The sequence below is a fragment of the Palaemon carinicauda genome, chromosome 4, assembly GCF_036898095.1.
Source record: "Palaemon carinicauda isolate YSFRI2023 chromosome 4, ASM3689809v2, whole genome shotgun sequence".
Lineage (NCBI taxonomy): Eukaryota > Metazoa > Arthropoda > Malacostraca > Decapoda > Palaemonidae > Palaemon > Palaemon carinicauda.
In genome coordinates, this window is record NC_090728.1 from 69,018,512 (window position 1) to 69,037,871 (window position 19,360).

The window sequence follows — 19,360 nt, forward strand, 5'->3', positions numbered from 1 at the left end:
CTCTTGTTAGGCTGGGAGGAATGTAGAGAGTAGAGGTCCCCTTTTTTTATTTTTTTATCATTTGTTGATGTCGGCTACCCCCCAAAATTAGGGGAAGTGCCTTGGTATATGTATGATGTATATATATATATATATATATATATATATATATATATATATATATGTATATATATATTAGATAAATCTATATATATATATATATATATATATATGTATATATATATATATATATATATATATATATATATATATATATACATATATATATATATATGTATATATATATATATATATATATATATATATATATATATATACATATATATATATATAAATATATATATATATATATATATGTATATATATATGTATATATATATATATATATATATATATATATATATATATATATATATACATGTATATATATAAATGTATACATATATAATATTATGGTCCAATGACGTGGGAACCATAATATAATATTATCTATTAGAGATGGTAAGCTATACAACCCTCTCGAGTTCCAAACTCACCTATTTGTTTTTACATTAAATCTGTTGCACTTGAAAATATTAATACCCGAGCTCTGAGACAGTTGTATAACTCCAAGACAACAATATATAAAAACACTGAATATCCAAAGGTCTCTTAAGTAGACTCAAAACAAAAATGGGTAGTCATTACCAAGAATTATTTCAAACCACTTCTTATTTCGATTCTTCAACTTGTATACACAATACTAACACTGACCACAACACCATAAATTTAAGATTCCTGGCAATTTTTACGTGATATACCCTGGGCAAAAATCGTTTTGGATGGGACACACTTGGCACTTGTAGATAGAGAGGGTGTAATTTTGGCTCTTTCATAGGACGACTGTTTCTCTTCTGCCTGTATGCATCCATGGGGCCGCTAATATATAGACTTAGCTACTTCCAGAATATTCTAGGTCCAGGATCTGGAAGCCTAAGGACGTAAGATTACCGATAATTACTCTCCCGGACGCGTACTGACGCAAAAGCAAGACGATTCTCTCTCAGGTAGGTCCACCTACCTTTGTCCTGGAAATAAAAAAAAAAAATAGATAAAATCTAACCCTGGGGATTTCGAAAGCCTTCCAAAACACGTGGCAAATATAAGAATTGCGTATTTTCTCACACACATGACGCAATACCTTATAAAATTATAAAAAAGATTTACATAAGCCCTTTTTCATATCTCGTATGGATCATACAGCACTCTTGAATAGAATACGTAAGACTTCGTAACAAAATACATGAACTAAGAAGTTAAGTGTACAGTCCGCCATGGGATTTAACATAGCAACATATGAATATAAAAAATGGTTTTATTGCTTATATATATGCAGAAATATATCGTACATGCTCTCCAGAAGTTTCAACCCATCATTTTCATAAATAATGAAGATAAAGCGGTCTTTAAATGATGATGTCATCTTTACTGCATCGTCTGCATTTTGAAATCTCGTACGTCTGGCAGAAATGGAATGCATTAGTAGAGGGTAGGCGAATGCAAACTACTGTCTACGGGAAGAACAGCCAGAGTTTCCAAAGACGTATGGAAGTTACGTTGCTTTTGTGTTTGTTTATTTCCACTTTGTATGTATATTGTGTTTTCCCGTCCTCGTGAACTTTATAGCAAGCCAATGCTACCTAAGGTCAAAGAAAGAACCAAAAGTAAGCAGAGAGCAACGAAAAAGAACCAAAAAAGAGAGGGAAACATGAAAAAGAGTACAAAACTGGAACATTCTTACTAAAACTCTGTCAACAATAGGAGGCCACTGGCAACTCCTGACACCCTTACACCAAGTGTATTAGTAAGAAAAAAGCGAAAATTTACAGCAAATATTTGGGAGCTCATAACTCAAAACCATACTTATTCACACTTAGGTACATTTTTCTCTCTTATTTATTGTTTGATTTTAGAGAGAAAAATATCGTTGAAATAAAAGGTATAAAAATCCCACAGTTATTTGTACCAGAATTTTTATTTTAATTTTTCTCTTTTTTATGATTATTTTACTTCTAGACGAAGAAAATTTAAAAAAAAAAAAAAAAAATGATTAACAAAAAGAAAAAGCAAAATTGAAAATCTGTCACAGAGTTTTCATGGAGTGATTTTCAATACAATTGGTGTTATATTAGTGGAGAAAAATGTACCTAAACCTTTAAAAAAATCATGATTTTTGCCAACAAATAAAAAATGTTTTGATCAAATGGCTTGAAATTTTTATATGATGAAGGTATTATATATGTCTAAACATATATAGAAATGCTGTATTTTGAATAATTAGAAAAAAAAATGGAGGACATAGCGGACGGTCTCCTTAATTCTTGAAAATAACGTAAATTTACATATACTGACTTGAATGAAAAATACAATGAAATTAACGATCAAAGTCTTATGTAATTTATATACCAAACTTATACCTACATGAGAGGAACTCATCTTAAGAGCTGACTATCCTCCTCTTAAAACACAAATGAAATAAATAAAATACATGAACAAATTATTTACTCTACACTAGACCAGCTTTGTAAGATAGCTCCCTCCAAAAAAGATTATTTATACTGGGCTTGAATCCATCTATTCAGCCAAAAATAAATAATCTGTAACCACGCTCTCTTTACCTGATATATGCTTTACATTATACAATACGGTTGCAAACATAATGACCACCTAGTTAACTTTTGATTATTATTTTTCATCTTAATAACAAAAGTTAAAGGATTATGATACAAATTCACCGTAATCTCCTAATTCTGTGGTCGATCCACATAGACCTCATATTTGTTTATTACTGCGATTAAAGCTAGCAGTTCCTTTTCAACTGTTGAGTAGGCTCGCTGATGTTTCTTCAGCTTTGAAGACATAAAACAAATGGGTGAAAAATTCCTTCCTCATTTTCTTGTAATAAGACAGCTCCAATCCCATCATCCGACGCATCCACTTGGATAAGGAATTTCTTGTTGAAATTAGGTGCTCTCATTATCGGTTTCGAAGTTAATATGTCCTTTATCCTGTCAAGGGATTCCTGGTACCCGCTGGTCCATAGTTTTTCTTTGGGCTTAGTCAAATTCGTCAAGGGAGCAACTATGGCCGAAAAGTTCGGGCAAAAACATCGGTAAAATCCTGCCTAAAAAGCGTTGTGACTGCTTCCTCATTGTAGGGGGTGATGCTTTCCTTATTCCTTCGACGTTAGTGGCTACCGGGGCAATTAGTCCTCTTTCTACTTCAAATCCCAATTACAGAACTGTTGCCTTTCCAAATCGTTCTTCTCCAGGTTAATCGTCAGGTACGCTCCTAGCAGCTTTTGAATTACCTTCTTCAGGATTCGGAGATGCTCTTCCCAGGTTGATGAATACACCACAATATCATCAACTATATGCCTACTCCTTCTATCAATCTTGAAAAATTATCCATCACACGTTGAAAAGTAGCTGGGGCATTCATTAGACCAAATGGCAAGGCAGTGTATTGATATAACCCAAACAGGATTATAAAAGCTGAAAACAATTTTGCGTTGTAGTACAAAGGAATTTGATAATAGCCCTTTAACAAGTCGATCTTGGAGAAGAACCTCACTTGTCCGATATTTTCAAGTAGTTGGTCGATGAGCGGCAATGAATAACTATTGGCCACACATTGAATTTAACTTTCAGTAGTCCGTACACATCCTCAAAGATCTGTCCGGTTTTTTAACGAGCAAGCATGGTTAACTGTAGGGGCTAGAATTTTGTTTGGTTATCCGTTTTGTAACAAATAGACCACTTCTTTTCTCATGACTTCTCGGTGATACGCTGACAGTCGATAAGGTCGTTGTTTAAATGGTCTTTTTGTTGTTTTGAGTGTATCTCATGCTTTGTCAGGTTGGTTCGTTTCCAGACGTCCGAGACAATTTCAGGGAAAATTATAATTAATCGGCTTAATTCCTCTTATTGCTCATGGTTCAAATGAGTTAATATCTCTTCAAAATTCCGAATGATAGACAAGTGATTGACTTTGCTTACCGCCCATACCTCATATCCATCGTCTTCTGTGGATGGTATGGTTTACGTAATACACACCTATGAAGCTTCAGTCTCGTTTTTGTTCAAGTAGTGTTTCAGTATATTAACGTGTAATTTCCTCTGACTTTAACTTCCTCCTATGGTTTTGATAACGTAGGTCAAGTCACTGATCTTCTCCAAAATCTTGGAACTTGTTGGTGAGTGGGAATCTCCTTATTAGCAAGAAAACCAATACCTGTTGTCCTACCGAAAACTGTCTGTCGTTCCTTTTCATTTCGAACCGTTTCTTTATTTTTTCTTGACTCATCTTCAAGCTTTCTAGGGAGAATTTTTTTTATCTCGCCGATCCTTTTCCTCAAATTCTTGACATATGCTCCATCCATTTCCTCTCAGTTCTTCCATTTTTCTGTTAACATTTTAATCGGTTCTCGTACTTCTCGTTAAAATACCATTTCATTTGTACAATTTTCCATGCTTTTTTGATAAGCATTAGGTACCTCAAATAGCATCAACGGTAGTCCAATGTCCCATTCATTCTCCGTATCATTGCCAAACTTCGTTAACATACTTTTTAGAGTTTGATTAAACCTTTCTAAAGCACCTTGGGTCTCTAGATGATAAGCAGATGATAGTTGTTTCACGTCCAACAGTTTCATTACGTCCTGAAACAGTTTTGATGTGAAATTCATTTCTCGGTCACTTTGAATGATTTCCGGAATACCGAACTTAGTAAAAAAAAGTCCAATAACTTCTCGGCGACTATCTTGGCACTTATGTTCCTAACGGGTATGGCTTCTGGGTATCTTGTCACTGGACTTATCAAGGTTAAGGTTTATTCATGACCTTTTTTTGTTATTGGTAAAGGTCCCACAATATCGATCATTGCCTTGCTGAAGGGTTCTCTCACTTCTATCGGGTGTAAATGAGCTTTCTTGATATACTCGTTTGGCTCTCCAGCCATATGACATATGTGACATGCACAGCAAAACTGGCTCACGTCCTTTTGCATGCTAGGCTAAAAAAGTGTTTCATTATCTTTTCCCCCATCTTTCTTATCCCCATATGTCCCATCTCATGCTTTACGACAATTACCTGTCTTCTCAACGGTGCAAGAATTGATATCTGATGATATATCCCCAATTTTGCATTCCCAGGAATATTAGCGGGTCTATGCTTTCTCTTAATTAACCCATCCTTAAGATATTAATAGGTCGGACACTTCTGTGCCTCCGTCTCATCCACAACACGGTACAATAACTCTGCTAATGTTGCATCCTTCTGTTGCAATCCTATCAGCATTTTCCTACACACTTGTCCTACTACTACCTTTGAATTTTCTATTTCTTCCAAGTCCATTTCTTCTTTGCCTACTTGTCTGCTCGTCTGTCGCTCCTCTTTGTTTTCCGGCTTACTCCTTAGGATCAAGGGAATCCTCTTCTTCGGAAAACAAATCCTCCAAGTTTATTGCTCCTTTGATTTCTTTTTCTTCTTTAGCAGCCACTTGCTTCATCATACTTCTAGTTGTCACACAACTAGGAAACAGATACGGGTAGTCCTTCTCGAGTTCAGTCATAGGACTATACTTCAATGGTTTCTCTGTTACAATGGTGCACGGCACAAACTGAACTCGACCAACCTCATTACCCAACAGGACGTCTACTCCTTCGATATCCAATGAATTCTTTACCGCAAAATCAAAATTGCCTGTCACCAACTCGCATGAGTTTCAAACAAACAATAGGGGTAACCTCTTCACCTCCTATTCTCTTAAAAAAAAACAGTCTCCTGTGAGAGACTGTTCCACCAACGGGTGTACTATTCGTATCACCACACTATGATTACAACCCGTGTTGCGCAATATCTTGACCGGGGTTCGGTCTCTCCCGTCTATTGCTGCTAACATACCTTCATAAATATATGGTTTAAATGTATCCAGGCTGTTTGGGTTTGTCCTGCTCGCCGTGAAAGCTTTGGCTGGTTAATTTTCCTCTTCGACCTTTCCCAATTGTTTCTTCGTCTTCGCATTCAGTAAAGTCAAATTATCCTTAATCACTTGGGCGGCTGCTTTCGGTTGGTTTGACCAACATTCCTTACTGATATGGCCTCTCTTTCCACACTTAAAACAGATAATATTAACTTTCTATGTGTCTTTAACGATACTTGAAGGAGGACGATTCAACGATTGTTGCTGTGGTACTATCACATTCTGCTTAGGAACAGTACCAGTGCTACTTCCGCTGTAACTGTTGAACTTGTTCACATAGTTATTACTGTACTGGTTTCCATGGTTCGGTAAATACTTGACACTTGGTTGGAGCGACAGTTGATACTTCATACCCGAGGAGGGTTTACGACTGATAATATTATAATCTTCACTCAGCAAAGCAGCTTTATAAATTTTCTTCACCTCTGTCTCTCTCTCAAGTACATTTGAATTTGTTCAGGAATTCCTCGTAGATACTGTTCTAGTACTATCAATTCTTTTAAATCAGCCATGTCCCTCACGTTAGCAGCCTCTATCCATCTCTCAAAACATCGTCGTACCTTATAAGCAGAGTCCAGGAAAGTCATTTTCTCGTCCTTACACAAACTCCAGAACCTTTCATTATGATATTCAGGGGTTATCTGATCATTTATCTTCACGCTATTGCATTGACAAAGTGACCATTTCAAAATGATCGAAGAATTCCTCTGGAGCTTCTTCTGTGAACCTTGGAATTAACCTCTGGGCAATCATCACATTAAACACAGGATCGTGCATAACAGGGGTCACCTCTGTCTGTGCTACTAACCGTGCATAAGCTCCAACTCCCTTGCATGTCATGTTATTTCCCTGGCCTCTTCCTTCTCTTTTTCTTCTTGTTTTCTCTCTTTTTCTTCTCGTTCTACCCCTCTTTCTTCCTGTCTTACTTCCATTTCCCTTGCATGTCGTGCTTCTTCTGCCTGTCTTTCTTCCCGTCTTGCTTTCATTTCCTTTGCATATCATGCTTCTTCTGCCTGTCTTTCTTCCCATCTTGTCTCCATTTCTTTCACATGTGCTTCTTCTGCTATAATCTTCAACTTGATCAAATTCTCCTCCGCTGCAATTCGTCGAATCTCAGCCTCGACATCCCTATCTGCTTTCGTGCCTTCAGTTTGTGTCAACTGGTCCTTGCTTCGCTACAAATTCTTCCTCAGCTTCTTCCAACAGTTCAGGAGCTGCAACAATATTTTCTTCTGACTAGTTTCCCAAGTTTATCAACGCTTCTACGTCTAGACACTTGATTTGGGCTTTAATCATTCCATTCGTTGCATGGCCACCACATGCCATTAAAATAGATAGCCACTGAGCTTTAGTTATATTAGATTCTGACAATTCCTGAACATTTGTGTTATTCAAAAACTCTTGGATATTAAACTGTGCCATCTTGTACTTTAGCAAATAATTTTCAACCTCTTCAAAAAAATATATCCTAATAATATACAAAATCCTATCAACACTACTGTTCAAACCTTTAATCAAAACACGGCCCTGTTATCACCAATATTTGAAACAGACTCGCTCAATCCCAAGGGTCTGGACACCAAAAATATACTATATTATGGTCCTGTGGTCTAGGAGCCAAAATATAATATTATATATATTATGGCTGGCAAGCCACACAACCCTCTCGAGTTCCAACCTCACCTATTTGTTTTTACATTAAATGTGTTACACCTGAAAATATTAATACCCGAGCTCTGAGACAGTTATATAACTTCCAGACAGCAATATATAAAATCACTGAATATCCAAAGGTCTCCTAAATACACTCAAAACAACACTGGGTAATTATTACTAAGAATTATTCAAAACTACCTCTTACTTAGATTCCTTAACTTAGATACGAGTGAGTACTGTGAAAATAATGGTGATTGAAATAATACACTCTTACAAAAATGAATATATTCTATAAGAATTACTACATTTTGAAAGAATTTACATAAGAAAATAAATCAATTGAAATATTAAGTCTGAACAAATCTTAGATCAAGAAAGAAATGTCAAGCTCTGAAAATTATATAATCACATGACTTGAAATATTCAGTCTGAATAAAACCATACACTAAGACAGAAAAAATAATTACACTCTGAAAATTATATAATCACTTGCTTCACTTGAAATTAAATTTTACACCCTTAATTAGTCTTGGCAGTTATTATAGAAATTACACAAAGTAACTAATAAACTTACTATTTAGCTTACGTGAAGTTAACCAAGTAACGATACAAATATACTTCACATATATTTCTGGCAGTTTTTACACGATATATGCTGGGCAAGAATCCCTTTGGGGAAGCCACACTATAGGCACTTGGATAGAGAGAGGGTGTACTTTTGGGTCTCTCACATGACAGCTGTTTCTCTTCTGCCCTTATGCATCCTTAGGGGCACTTATAGATGGACTTAGCTACTTCCAGAATATTCGAGATCCGAGAGCTGGAAGCTTGTGGAGTTGGCCTAAGGGCGTAAGATTGCCAATGATTACTCTCTCGGACGCTTACCGACAAACAGCAAGATGACTCTCTCTCAGCTAGCTCCACCCACCTTTATCCTCAAAATAGAAAAAAGAAGATAAAATCTAACCCTGGGGTTTTTGAGAGCCTTCCAAAACAAGTGGCAAATATAAGAATTGCACATTTTTTCACAAATATGACACAATACCTCATAGAAAAAAAAAAGATTTACATAAACCCTTGTTCATATCTCGCACGGATCATACAGCACTCTCAAACAGTTTACGTAAGAGTTCGTAACAAAGTACGTGAAATAAAAAGTTAATTCTTAAAAATAACGTAAATTTACATATACTGAATAGAATGAGAAATACGTAATTTACGCAAGAATATATATGTATTTGATACATATGTATATGTATATATATATATATATATATATATATATATATATATATATATATATATATATATATATATATATATATATATATATATATATATATATATATTGTATATATATATATATATATATATATATATATATATATATATATATATATATATATATATATATATATATATATATATATATATATATGTATGCATATATATGCATATATACATATATGCATATATATATATATATATATATATATATATATATATATATATATATATATATATATATATATATATATATATATATATATGAATTATATACACACACACACACACTATATATATATATATATATATATATATATATATATATATATATATATCTATATATATATGTGTGTGTGTATGTGTGTATATTAAATATATTATGCATATTATATATACTATATATATACACACACACACACACACATATATATATATATATATATATATATATATATATATATATATATATATATATATATATATATATATATATATATATATACACATATGTATCATCCATTCATCGTCTTTGAATGGCTTTCATTACTGCTAAAGTTCTGACAGAATCAAAATCTTTGTCAGTATTTAAATGCCAAAAGCTTTTTCATAGACTTTAAATGCCATACATAGAGTTTGTCATAATTGGTTGATTCTTCCATTAACTTGTTAGTTACATGGATCTGGTCTCATGTTTAATATCCGCTTGTGAAACCTGCCTGCCCTGTTGGCTGATTAAAGTCTACTTTTCACTCCATTTTGCTTAATATGATCTTTGTAAATATTCCACATTTTTTTTTTAAAGTAAACTTATTGGGTGTTATTTATTTAGATCTGTTTTGTCTCCCTTTTTGTGAAATAATATAATTATACTATTTTCTAAGCTAAAGGTATAGAGTAGTTTTGGTAACATTTTGTGTAAAGTTCAGCCTGATTTGCTACCATGATATCTCCCCATTCTATTATTGAATAATTTGTTAGGCCATCTTCTGCTTTGTCTCTTTTCATGCCTGTTAATGCTTTCTTTCATTCTAATGATAGTTTTGATACCGGCTCAGGCGTTTTATTATTTCTATTGACAAAGTTATTTCTTATATCACTATTGCATAGCATTGTATAGTAAACCTCTGCCATTTTTATCACTCCATCTCTTTTGTTAATAATATTTCCCTTTTCATCTTTTAGAGGAAATATCTGCTAGTAGCTTTACAAGTCTTCTTTTCATGAACTTGAGACTTTCCTTTAGTGCTTCTTCAAATTTTGTCTGTGTTTACGAATTTCTTGCGTTTTTAGTATGTTTATTACTTTGGATAGTTCTGCTAATTCTATGTCACTTGAATTTTACCAATGTTTTCTTTATTACATTTTTGTTCGCGTTTTCTGGTAGTTTTCCTTGATCTTGGTTTGGAACTTTCCCAACGATCTCTTGTGCTGATTCTAATATAAATTTTGTTTAATTAATGTTTATTTCTTCTTTGTTTGCGTGCTTCCATCATGTATTTAGGAGTACCTATTTTGTATTGCTAAATTGAACTCTTCTCTTATCACAGGAGTGTTTAATTTTTTCTTGAAAATTTTTTTTTCTTTCCTTAGATATAGACTAGTTTTAGTTCTCGCACTTCTATGGTGGCTTTACTTTAATTTATTCAACAGTATTACATCTTTAACTGAATTAACTTATTCACTGAGAATAAAATCTATTTCGTTTTTTTTTCTATGTTTAGACTTCTCCATGTGCATTTTCTTTGTTATATTTCTTTTTTATAAAAAAAAGGTGTTCATTATTATTAGATTTGTTTCAGCAAATTTTACAAGTATGTCTCCTATGATTTTTCTTTTCCCTACTTCAAGTATGCCTACAGCTGATTCCCTTTTCTTCTTTTGACCTACCTTACAAAGAAGTCACGCAAAACAAATGTTTTTTTTTTTTTTTTTTTTTTTTTTTTTTTTTTTAAGATGTCTCTATATCTACATAAAAAAAATGTTTCTTTTTCTAACTCCTTATTGGATGTTATTGGTGCATACGTTTGAATGATCTTTATTTTATGATTTTTATTTTGTTTGATAATCATTCCTGGGATTCTATCACTGATACTACATCATTCTTCTGTTATCTGCACGATTTGTAATAATAAGCAAACCCACTTTCATGTTTATGAAGTACAATATAAGACCCCCGCTGAACTCTATATAAGATTCCCCAGTTTTTCTAATTTCACTTAATCCTATTATATCCCAATTGATACCTTTCAGCTCTTCTGATTTAGTAACACACCAAGGTCTTCCTCCCTAGACAGGGTCCTGACATTGTTGTGAGGTTCAGTTTCCACACACAAACGAATAAACAAACACATACATACTGTATACACTGAATATATATATATATATATATATATATATATATATATATATATATATATATATATATATATATATATATATATACACACACACACACACATATATATATATATATATATATATATATATATATATGTATATATATATAGTTTCGCTAATTGGACGGCATTTTACAAACCTTGATTATTCAATACTATTACAGTATTATAAAAAATATGAAGTACTTCTCTGTCTGTGAGGTTCTCATCTTCATACCTTACCTCAATAGTTTAAAACCAAAGACAACTTACATAATTATCAATTAAAACATTAGATAATAGTCTTCTATAAACTAAAAATTAAAAAATGCAAACGTCGTTAAAAATCAAAAGATGGAATTGGAACTGAAAAATCAATGATAGATATAATAAATCGTAAGTAAAAACATAGTAGGCCTAGAAAACTGATTGCCCTAACATGATCGATATTGGGAATGAATTTATAGCAAAGAATTAACATCGTTAGTATGATTTTGGTGAAATTCATTAAGTAGGCCTATCTGTATTTTATGACAGTCATTGTGTACAAATTGTGATTGGGCACATAAAAATTTTAAAGAAAATAGGATTTTGTGGTTAATACAATCAGCTGTCAGATACCAGGAAATCGCATTTAAGGGTGTTTCTTCGTTAAAAAATTTCTGGGGACGGACCCCCTGACCCACGCTCCTCATTGACTTCTCGTGAAATGACCATTATTAATAAACACGTCATAAAAATGATGAATAGGAGCAATTAAGTGACTGGTGGTCATTTTGTGGTTACGTAAGCAGAGAATGATAATGGTGAAATTGCCACCAGTTATTTAAATGATTCTGTTTGCAAATACCGGGTCCAAATACTGAATGATAATTGTTGTGGTGGCATAAGTGTTAACTTGAAAAGGCCAAAATGTACAGATTTGTTGCTATCAGTGACGGAGTGACCTATATGATTGCCAAAGGGAATATAAAGAAAATAGATTCCAGGATTGATTGAATAAGCCCTCGACTCTCAGAGGAAACAATGATATTTTAAATATTATGATGGGAGCAGAAAGCAGTTTATCGAACAGATATCATCATAATTTAACAAGTACTGTAGTCTTATATCCTTCATAAAACCACTAGCATTAGCCATACACACATGCGCGCGCTGAGGCTATGAAATAAATAACATTATTCAACTTTCCAAAGCATAATTCGTAACTGCCGTATATCTTCAAACATCTACAATAAATTCAAAGGCTGTTTGAGAACTTTATAAAGTATGTAAGTTATGCAAATACTAATTTTGCAGTAATTTAATTTCCCAATTAGACTGGATTTTTTTTTTTTTTTTTTTTTTTTACCTTTCAATTATTTTCTCAGAAATAGTTACAATTATACATTTATGCAACATGTTAACAAAATCAAACCAATCATTCCAATTTCATATCGTTCATATAAAACCTGCATACAGTTGGTAATCGGTTGGCTAGGGCACCGATCACCTATTGTGATACTAACACTAGAGAGTTATTGGGTCCTTTGACTGGCCAGGCAGTACCACATTGAAATCTTTTTATGTTTACGGCTCATTTTTCCTTTGCCTACACATACACTGAAAAGTCTGGCCTATTCTTCACACAGTAGCCTCTTTCCTAATACACCTGACGACATTGAGATTACCAAATAATTTTTCTTCGCTCAAGGGGTTAACTATTGCACTATAATTGTTTAGTGGGTACCCTCCACATGCTAAGAGTAAAAGAGACTCTTTTAACTATGGTAAGCAGCTATTCTAGGAGAAGGACACTCCAAAAGAAAACTATTGTTCTCTAGTCTTGGGTAGTGCCACAGCCTCTGTACCATGGTCTTCTAATGTGCTTGAGGGCACACTATTTTATCTGTCATTTAATTTACTTACTGGGCAATTTTACCTGTTGGAGCCCTTTGGCTTATGGCATCCTGCTTTTCCAAGTAGGGTTGTAGCTGAAATAATAAGGATAATAACAATAACAATAATAATAATAATAATGATAATAATAATGAATATGATTATCATTATCATTATCATTATCATTATCATCATCATTATCATTATTGTTATCATTATCATTATGATAATAATAATAAAAGCGATACCAAGAAGCTTATATCTAAATTCTAGTAGGGACTAACAAAGTTTAACTATTTATGTACTGTATGAGTGATTTTATGAAGCTCTAATCAGCTAAGAACGACCTGTATAATTATCACAGGTAATGTGTTCTGGAATGAGCAGGTCAGAGGCGAGGAAGGTCGAAACGCCGTTTTCCATTATAATCCAGGTGAGATTTCCAGCTTGTTGCTTTTTTTTTATTTATTTATTTATTTATTTATTTATTTTTTTTTTTTTTTATAGTGTTACTCTTAACATATGATTTCAGGCTTAAACTTTGAAACATCTACTGATTGTAGATAGTAGTAGGTAGGTTGGCCAGGGCCCCAGCCCCCATTGAGACACTACCGCTAGATAGTTATTGGGTTCTCTGACTGGCCAGATAATATTACATTGGATTCCTCTCTCTAGTTACGGCTCATTTTCCCTTTGCCCACTCATACACCTAATAGTCTGGCATATTCTTTCTACATTCTTCTCTTTCCTCACACACCTAACAACGCTGAGATTACTAAACAATTCTTCTTCTCTCAAGGGATTAACTGCTGCACCGTACTTCTTCAGTGGCTACTTTCCTCTTGGTAAGGGTGGAGGAGACACTTTAGCTATGGTAAGCAGCTCTTTTATGAGAAGGGCACTCCAAAATCAAACCTTTGTTCTCTATTCTTGGGTAGTGCCATACCCTCTGTACCATGGTCTTCCACTATCTTGGGGTAGAGTTCTCTTTCTTGAGGATACACTCAGGGACGGTATTCTATCTTATTTCTTTTCCTCTTGTTATTTTGAAGTTTTTGTAGTCTATATATGAAAGATTTATTTTAATGTTATTACTCTTGAACTTTTCTTGTAGTTTATTTCCTTATTTCCTTTCCTCATAGAGCTATTTTCTTTGTTGGTGCCCTGTTTATAGTATCCTGATTTTCCAACTAGGGTTGTGTCTTGGCAAATAATAGTAATAAGAATAGTAATAATATTAATAAGAGTAATAATAATAATAGTCAGATCTCTTGTATTATAACGTCTGCATATATTTCTGTTCATGTTCGATAATTCATTGATATAGTTAAACGATTAAACATATCATTATTGTACTTATCAATCTCAAACCATTTGTGTATTTCATATATGAGAAAAAATTAACACTTATATAACAGCAAATGTTTTTTTTCCCATGGTAGAAATTGTTTTTATCTTTTTGTAAAAATTATATGCATATTTGATTGGCAAGTGATGTCTTTAAAGAGGACATAACTTCCATAGTACAAATACCATAATTGTTCATTTAACCAGCTAATTACTTAGATAACCCAAGTTTTTGACAGTTTTCTATTATTCTTTGATACAGAAACTAAAGATATTGTTAGGTGGACCCCAAAGAATTTCGACGTACGCACGAATGTGCACGAATATGGCGGAGGAGCTTTTACCGTCTACAACAGCACACTTTTCTTCTCTAATGGTGATGATGGCGGACTGTATCGCCAAGATGGCCATGATGGAATTCCAAAGCTGTTAACAAACACTTCCTATAGAAGATATGCTGATGGATGCTATTGCCCTCAGGTAAAAGATTTGATTTAATTATTTTCTAGCAAATATCTGTTATCACACTTGATAAAATGAAAAGATGGCTAAGCCACATATAACATTAAACGTGACTTGATTAGCACTATTTCAGAAAACTATTCCATGGTCTCCTTGCGTAAGCTGAACTTTTACATTTACTGTATTTTATGACTGTTGCATGAAAAGGAATAATGCATTATAGCCATAAAATCTAAGATCAAAAGGTCCAGTTATAACGATTTATTGAAGGGATGTCACCTCTAAGTACTATTTCAACATCTTTTCTTTGAAGGTCTCCTAAATTGGCCTACATAATATTAAGCCCTTTTCATGATGGATTGCTGAGACATAGCTGCATTGCTTCAGCATAGAACATTTCTTTCCTCATTCCGACCCAAAATTCTCTTAAATTTTTTGTTTTTTATTTCAAACTATTATTTCCACCACCACATTGTATCATTTTTCTCCCATTTGGCTGTCCAACAACCTCTTTTCATCTTTTCTCTGACTAGATTATTGAGGAAGGTTATATTATTGAGATAGGGTTATTTTCGAAACCAATGGGAGCTGCAGAGTCTTTGCCAACTAAGTCACCGATAATGCTTACAGGCTTTAGATTGGTTCTTAGATAGGACTTCAAATGTCTAAATGAGTTGCATCTATGAGTGAATGTGGTTTAAGAGTATTTTTAAACGTTTACCAATTTCAGTGTCTGTAGTTTTGCGTAGTTGTACAGAATTGTCTCGTTAATCTCATTCACTAACTCTGGTCCATAATCGATATTTATTGTAAAGTTTTCTTTTTTATATGCCTTGCAAATTTTGATGATTGATTCAGTAAATGTTTAGTTTCTTAACATTACTAGAAAAATATTTTGTCAAAAGGTATTACTTGCATGAGATATAAGGATTCATTGGCTGTCAAAGAAGTAGAGGTCTTGCTTGGTGAGCGCCGTTTGTGCATTGTCCCATTGTAACGGAGAAATTGAAGTATAGTCCTATGACTGAACTCGAGAAGGACTACCCGTATCTGTTTCTTAGTTGTGTGATGACTAGGAGTATGATGAAGAAAGTGGTTGAAAAAGAAAAAAAAAAAAACTGAAGGAGTGATGAACTTGAAGGATTTGTTTTCCGAAGAAAAGGATTCCCTTGGCGGTACGCAAGAGGAGAATTCCCGAGTAAGCCTGAGAGATGTCACAGGATAGGAAGTAGAAGTTATACAAACTAAAGAAAACAAATGATAACGACATGAATGCAGACACAAAACCATTGCTTTGTGAACTCAAAGCTCTGAATTGCTCAATCTGCGTTAGCCAAGTGTTGTGGCGGATGGTGCCCATGTTTTGCTGATCTGTCTTATTGCTGAATCACATCCCTTTCCCACAAGGCTGGAGACAGAGAGGAGGCAGCGGCGGAAACGGAAACATAAACCGTTGAAGAATTAGGACAGGCAGCCATTCCTTAACAAAAGTGGACACCCATGATACCGTATCTGGGTTTGTGCCAAATATAAGGAGGAAGCGTGGCCCAGATATCAGTTAGTTAAAGATCGCTAGTACCGTCCCGCCGCCGGAGGCCGATCCTAGCCTTATCGACATTCATTTCAGTATTTGTATAAGGTAAATTGTTCAGTAACTTTCTATAACCCCACTGTCTCTCTCTCCATTGCCAGACCCCAGAACTTTGTATCTTTGATATATTAGGGAGCACTTAGAAGATTTTGTATTTTGAATTTAACTTTGTAAATTGTGACTTTAACATTTTCAATGAAATTCAACGCTACCGTAACTGATTAGCTATGTGCTCAATAATATTGTGAATTACTTTTTGTTAAATACAAGAACTGTTTGAAAAGATACAGAGTAACATTTGTCATTATCCTCGTTTCCCATATTTTTATGCCTTAAGTTGCTATTACCACTCGGCCATGTGACAAAAGTGGTGGCATGCGAATGGGATATGTTATTCAACACTTCGAGTGAAAAGACTATATATATATATATATATATATATATATATATATATATATATATATATATATATATATAAAGACTACAAAATGAGCGCTCCGGAAGAACAACCAGAGAATGTTATGATCACGATTCAGGACAACATTGGAGGCATAAATCATTTTTTGGGCTCAAGCCATGGCGTCCTGATGGAAGGTTCCTTATTGGTAGCTTCCTTGGGTATATTAACTACTAAGATATTCCCAGAGAATTTAACCACAGGTTATCACAGAATTCTAACTTCTGGAGCGAGTATCCTAAAGGTTTCCCTTTAAGACATCGTATATCAACAGGGGACGCATGTATTAACGCGCCACATAGCTATCTGCACCCCATATAGAGTTAACACTTCGATATGGAGGGGCGGAGAATAGCTGGGGAGCCGTTCCACAGCTATACTCGTCCGTGGCTACTTTTGGTACTCGAAACGTAAACAAACGGGCGCCATTGCTAAATGACGTCACGTCCGTCCTCATCCTTCTTTTAGTAGCTTGCCTTGCTAAGACGGATTTTCCCTTGTGCTTTTTTATCGGCTTGCATCTTCGTAATGTCGCTACCCTCAGCCTCGCCTTCTTCTGGAAAGTTGAGTACCAGGTCCCAGTATTGTTTATATAAGCTCTGACCGTAAAGTAACTCATACTTTTCGAGATATTTCATGTTTTCTGGCGGAGCTGTGCTACTACCGGACACGCCATTTTATGGCGTCGCTGTTCCCCTGCATGCCTTATTTAGCTAGCCTGAACAGCTTTTTCCGGCCTCTTAACTAATTGATATTGTTAGTTATTTAGTCTTCATAGCTAGGAACTTTATATATCGTGTTTTGACACTCTTTTATTCGGTCATCGCCTGACACCATACTAGATTGCTAGCTTAGCCCCTAGGCCAGATTGCCTAGCACCAGTGTTCATGCATGATATATTCCAGTGATCCTAAGTTAAGTTATGAAGATAGTGGCATTATTTATGATACTGTTTACTGTGATGCAAGTGTTTTTCGCCTTCAGGGACCATATAGTGGATCGGTTTGATAGTGTGCCTTTCTAACCTAACCTAAATGTAGGACCCCTATATGCTTCCTTCACCCCCTGCCTTAGGGCATTCCCTCTGTGTGGCCTTGCTCCCCCTACCACGTAAGGGGATCAAGTCCGTATCAGAGTATTTATCGCTTCTCTGTCCTCCCTAAGGGAATGATCCCCCCTTAGGGTTGCGTCCGAGAAAGAAAAACGGCCTGTCCTTCCTCGGTTGCTGAGGTTAGGTTACCTGACCTTCATTGCAACTTGCGATATGTCTTCCAGCCTACCTAGCTTGGGGTTTAACATCCCTTCTCTAGGTTAGGCCTCGGTGGGGGCTAGTTCTGTACTATCAGCTTGAAACGGTACCCATGCACCGTTCTCATGCAGGTTACCTACACTAGGCTAGGGAGCGTCCTCCCTTCCTTGGTGGCCGTTCCTGTACAGAGCCTCCCCTTTGGAAGACCCCTCTTCTCCCCCCTCCCCACCTATCACTTGGTATGGTCTAGCCTATACATAGGCTAGCCTATACACATCTGTCCCTAGTCCTACAACTCCTCCTTAGGGTGGAGTGATAGGGCTATCTTGAGCTCCTGTGGGCAGGCCGCTCTGGTACATATACCCTTCATAGCGTCCTATGGGGTTAGCCACTGGAAGCGATCTGTCCGCAGGGGATTCCCCCCTCTTGAGTGTACCCTAACCCTCCCTTGGGTTCCTCTGGCACTCGGCCGACTGCCGGCCCCCTGCCATTGGGTGATAGGGCTCACCCCCTATCATGGGTACACTCTCTCAGGTGGGATGCTATAGGGGTTCGTATTCTTACCCCTCCATCCCTCCTTCTGTCTCTCTTCCTGTCCTGGTGCCGGTCCCTTGCCGCCTCTACTGCCGGCGATACCGCCCTCCCTTGGTGACACATTCCTGAGATATCCTCCCTAGTCGACAGCCCTCCGCGTACCGGAGGGCTGCCGCCTTCCGTCGGTGTATAGCCGATGGCCTACCCTTTCACTACCTAGCTTCGGTTGTCCGTCCTTCGGGCCGGCCTCCGGCGTGCCGGCATTGATTGCCGGCGGTCTGGGTATACCATAACCCCCTTCCTTATCTTATGAACTAGTCACCAAGCCGGCAGCCTTCGGCTGCCGGAGCCGCCGCCCCCTGCCGACGTGCCGCCGCTGTGCCGGCGTCCGCCATGCTGGCATTACACCTGAATTCCCTATGTGTCTTCCCTAATGCCATAAACTCTGCTGGAGCGGCCTCCGGCGTGCCGCCGTTCTGCCGGAGCCCTCTGGAGGCACCAAG

At 35.7% G+C, this 19,360-nt stretch overlaps 1 protein-coding gene across 1 annotated transcript in view; it reads left to right on the plus strand.

The window, feature by feature from the left end:
- The window catches only part of LOC137639491 (uncharacterized peptidase YuxL-like), a 185,516-nt gene that overhangs the window by 38,957 nt on the left and 127,199 nt on the right, over window positions 1-19,360 (plus strand). The window contains exons 3-4 of the mRNA XM_068371758.1: window positions 13,582-13,650; window positions 14,827-15,044. Coding sequence (XP_068227859.1) covers window positions 13,582-13,650; window positions 14,827-15,044 — 287 coding nt within the window. The remainder of the gene's footprint in view (window positions 1-13,581; window positions 13,651-14,826; window positions 15,045-19,360) is intronic.